Here is a 4563-nt window from a genome sequence, read left to right as displayed (position 1 = left end):
CTACTTCCAAAGCACTAGCTGCTAACCATGCTTTGGAGCAGTTACACTCTGATACACGGGCTCGGACCCTAGAGATGACGTGGACACAGTGGTAGCTGATTCCCCTCCTGCCCCAGTTACTCTATTCGTTCTTGAATAATTGGGCGGAGAGCATATGAAGGGTATTAATTATTTGAAGTGTACAATGATGTGCTAACCAAAAATTAACCGATACCTTGCTGTCTGCCATTTTGTTTGGGAATATAGTACAAATTTTATTTTAGCTTTTAATTTTTATGTTTGCCTATACGACTATTGAAATTTAGTGTAGAATTTCAGAACTGACTTTCGTGACAAAAGTGCTATTTTTTTTTAGAAATATAAATATATTTCAATGAGCTATGAAATCGACAGTTACTCATTTCATAACTGAAGTTGACCTGCATTTTTAAAAGTGTGCTTTGTAGCTAACACTTTAATATTTTATCCATTTAATAATGTTTACTCCCAATGACTTCTCAATTTCTCCTCTTAGCTTATAATTCCTCTTCTCTAATTGCCCTGATGTATAAATTCCAGGAGTTTAAACATGTATTGTTATTTATAGATATTTGAATTGTATTGTAAATGCTCCTAACTGTAGGCTCTTTTCTCTTTTCTTTCCCGGTGGTTTGCTCTAGAATTATTCTTCATAGGTTTCATCTTCATGGGGTTCTTCTTTTATATACTGATTACAAGACTGACACCTATTAAATATGATGGTAAGTGAAAACTCTGTAGTCTAATTGGTTGTTCACCCGGGAGAACATTACTTACATGCCTTCCATCGTTTGACCAGTCGTGGGCAGGGAGTCCTATCTGTGTAAAAGAGAAGGCCACTTCTCCTGGAAAGTTGTGTTTTTTGGTACACTGTTCATTCAGACCCCATCTCATGTTAATCTGCATGTACAGGGCAAATCCCTTCAGCTATTTAGGGTTGGGCCCCAGATGCGTTTTCTTTCTTTCTGTCATTCTTTTTTTTAAAGAAATAATTTTACTGGGGACTCTTACATATAGTATAACAAACCATACACCAGATGTATTTTCAACAAACACCTTCCATGAGTCTATAGGTAATGCTCTCATATAAAAACTTAGAGAAATGAAGGGTTTTGTTGATTATAAACTATAGGTTTATAACCTACTGATAGGTTGAAGGTAGGAAATTTACAGAGATCAAAATGTTAAGGTTATCTTTTCCTTCAAAGCAAATACCCTTCTCTTTTGCCAACACATTTAACAGAAGGCTGATCAGCTCTGGCTTCCAAGTTGTGTCAAGCCAAGCCTGTCACCAGCCCTGTGAGGCCTAGCTCTCTGGCAAATTTCCACAGCTCAGACCCTGTCTCTCCTAGAAGAGGGCCTATCCATGCTTGTGTCCTGAAACCACTGGTTTCAGAGCCCCTGGTGCCTGATCAAAAGAAAGGCTGGGGCTGGCTCTGGCTCTAGTATCACGCATCTAAGCATGATTTTGGGATGATTGCTAATGACCAAATTGCTCACCTTCTCCCTTTGTACAGTTCGTCTGATTCTAACTGCCGTGACTGGGAGTGTTGGCGGAATCTTCCTGGTGGCTACGTGGTGGCGATTTGGAACCCTCATGTTCTGCATGATATGTGTTGGACTAGTGCTGGGCTTCCTCGTCTCTTCAGTGACATTCTTCACTCCACTGGGTAGGAGAGGGGGAACGGATCAGCGCTTCAGAGACTTGACTTGCTCCGTCTAGATTCAATTGGACTTGCCAGGTGGTAGAGACAGTTAATGCATTCATTGCTAACAGAAAGGTTGGTGGTTCGGGTCCATTCAGAGGAGCCTGGGAAGAAGGTCTAGCGATCTGCTTGCTAAAAGCCAAAGACTTGAAAACCCTATTAAGAAAAAGAAAAGAAAACCCCATGGAGCAGGTCTACTCTGCAGATGTGGGGTCTCCCGAAAACCCCATGGAGCAGGTCTACTCTGCAGATGTGGGGTCTCCCTGAGAGGGACTCTGATGGCAGCTAACAATCCAGGGCAGTTAGCGGCTCAGGAAGGGCTCTGGGAATTTCTCAAGCTAATTTCTTTTAAACTGGCTTAATTCGTAAGTTAACTTTCCCCCTGATTGGACCTAGTTTCCATTTCAGTGTTGCTATCGGAAATACCACTAGTATTTATCACTAGGCTTCAACATTTCCTTGAATGTCTACAGATGATGGAGAGACAAGGACCTTTCCCTAAAGCCCCTAGGGAGACAGCCTTCCTTGAGATCTAGTACTGTCTGAATTTGGGCTTCTTGCCTTCCAAACGAACAGCTTTGTTTGTTAAAGACTTCTGTACATAGTTAACAGTCTGGAAACCCCACAGGATCAGTTCTACCTTGTCCTGTAGTGCCCCTATGAGTTGGAATCAACTCAATGACAGTGAGTTTGGAGTTTTGGAGGCATTCCTTGAGATCTCTGTGTCTTGGCATCTGGATCTTTCCCCTGGATCTAAGAGTTTCTTAGGGACCCCAGATCCAAAGGACACACTCCACTTCCAGTTCATCTTTCTTGAGGGTATGGTAGTACCTTCTTTATCTTTTTTACTTGCAAGTTAAAAGATGTCACAGGTCATATACCCCAGGGAAACTCCCCTTATATCAGGACTATGATGGGGCTAAGGGTGTTACATCTCACCTTTAATTCCCTTGTTGGTTTATATCATATCATAGCATGTCATGGCATTGGGGCCAGGCTGGGGGTGGGGTGGGGGTTCTATTACATAACTGCTGCACTGTACCATTGCATAACTGTCAAACTACCAAGCAGCATGGTCCAGCCAACTGGACACACATTTCGGAGAGGCACAATTCAACCTATGATAGCAATTAAAAAAAAAAGTTGACCATAGATATATGGGTTCATTTTTGTATTCTCAATTCTATTCCACTGGTCACTGGTCAACTGATTTTTGACAGGGATGTGAGATCATACTGTATGACTCCTTTACTATGTTCTTGGGGTTTGTTCATAGTATTTTGTTAAAGTTTGTGTCTGTGTGTGAAGGCTTATAGAGCAAGTCAGTTTTCTACTAACAATTTACATTTGTTGACGAGTTTTGTGTTTACCTGCATATGTAAATTTCTTGTCTTTATCTGATTGTTTGCTTCATACAACTAATGAATTATCCTTCGTTACTTTTGGGGAGTTTATGTGAAACGGAAAAGAGCCCTGGTGGTTATGCGTTGGGCTGCCATCCACCCAGTCGGCAGTTTGCAAGCATCAGCTACTCCGAGGGAGAGACTGGGCTTTCAGCTCTGGTACACAGCTAGTCTTGGAAACTCCCTGGGAGGTTGCTGTGAGTCAGCATTGACTAATGCTTCAGTTTGTTTCTGTTTTTTTAGATATAGTATTAATTTAAATTGGGCTCTGAAAGTTTAGCAGACTTCCCCAGTGAAGAAGTCATCTGGTCTCGGACTTTTTGTTTGTTGTTTTGAGCACTAATAAGTCTCTACTTGTGGTTCTGTTGTGACTTTATTTCCTCTTGAGTCATTTGGGATAGGTTGTGTGCTTCTAAGAATTTGTTCATTTCACCTAGCTTATCCAATTTCTTGCCATGTACTTGTTCATAATATTCTGTGATTATTTATATTTAAGTCAGTTGTAGTACTGCCTTTTTTAAGTTTGTGCTTTTCATCTTCTTTCAGCCCTGCTAAACGTTTTCCAAAAGTATCGATCTTTTCAAAGAACTAATTTCTGGTTTTATTGATTATGTTTTTGGTTTTGACTTTAGTTATTGCTGGGCTGGTCTTGGTTATTTCTTCTAGTAGGTTTAGCCAGTGTGCTCTTCTATGTCTAGTTCCTGGAATGTCAAGTTGAACAAATAAGCAAAAAAACAGGCTCACTGCCATCGAGTCAATTCTGACTCATAGCAACCCTCTAGGACCAGGTAGAATTGCCCCTGGGCTCCCGAGACTGTACATCTTCGTGGGAGTAGAAACCTCCTCTTTCTCCTGTGGAGTGGCTCATGAATTCAAATCATAACCCACCACCAGGGTGTCTCTCTTTTAATGTAGGCATTTATTGCTCTGAGTTTTCCTCTGATCCCTGCCTTTACTGCACCCTGTACATTTTGGTATGTTGTGCTTTGGTTTCATTTGACTCTAAGAAGTTTGTGATTTCTCTCTTTCTCCATTGGTACTTTAACAGTGTGTTAATTTCTGTTTGTGGAATAACAGGGTTTTTAAAAACTGATCTCAAGCGTCACTCTGGTGGGCAGAGAAAATACAATGTATAATTTTAATCTTTTAAAATTTACCAGACTTATTTTGTGACCTAACCTGGTCAATCCATGTGCAATGGAATAGGATAGATATGTTACTGTTTGGGGTGGAGTGTTCTGTATCTGTTAAGTCCAGTTAGCTAATGGTGTCATTTGAATCCTTGGCTTCCTTTGGATCTTGGTAGGGTTTAAAATGACTAGGACCTTTTGAAAGTAAATTGCTAGTTCTTTATATAGATGGCAGTAGATGACCTTGAAGTGCCAACATTTTTATGTCTGTGCTGCAACCTTAAGATTCCCAATTTACTTAAAAAT

General features: G+C 40.6%; 1 protein-coding gene across 2 annotated transcripts in view; it reads left to right on the top strand.

The window, feature by feature from the left end:
- The window catches only part of TM7SF3 (transmembrane 7 superfamily member 3), a 45301-nt gene that overhangs the window by 35785 nt on the left and 4953 nt on the right, over positions 1-4563 (top strand). For both annotated transcript variants that reach the window (XM_045288474.1, XM_045288475.1), the window contains 2 exons: positions 660-740; positions 1536-1688. In XM_045288474.1, coding sequence (XP_045144409.1) covers positions 660-740; positions 1536-1688 — 234 coding nt within the window. The remainder of the gene's footprint in view (positions 1-659; positions 741-1535; positions 1689-4563) is intronic.

The sequence above is a fragment of the Echinops telfairi genome, unplaced genomic scaffold, assembly GCF_000313985.2.
Source record: "Echinops telfairi isolate 266 unplaced genomic scaffold, ASM31398v2 ScPeMD7_21;HRSCAF=78, whole genome shotgun sequence".
NCBI lineage: Eukaryota > Metazoa > Chordata > Mammalia > Afrosoricida > Tenrecidae > Echinops > Echinops telfairi.
Note: the sequence above shows the minus strand (reverse complement) of the source record. Positions and strands in the feature narration are given on the sequence as shown.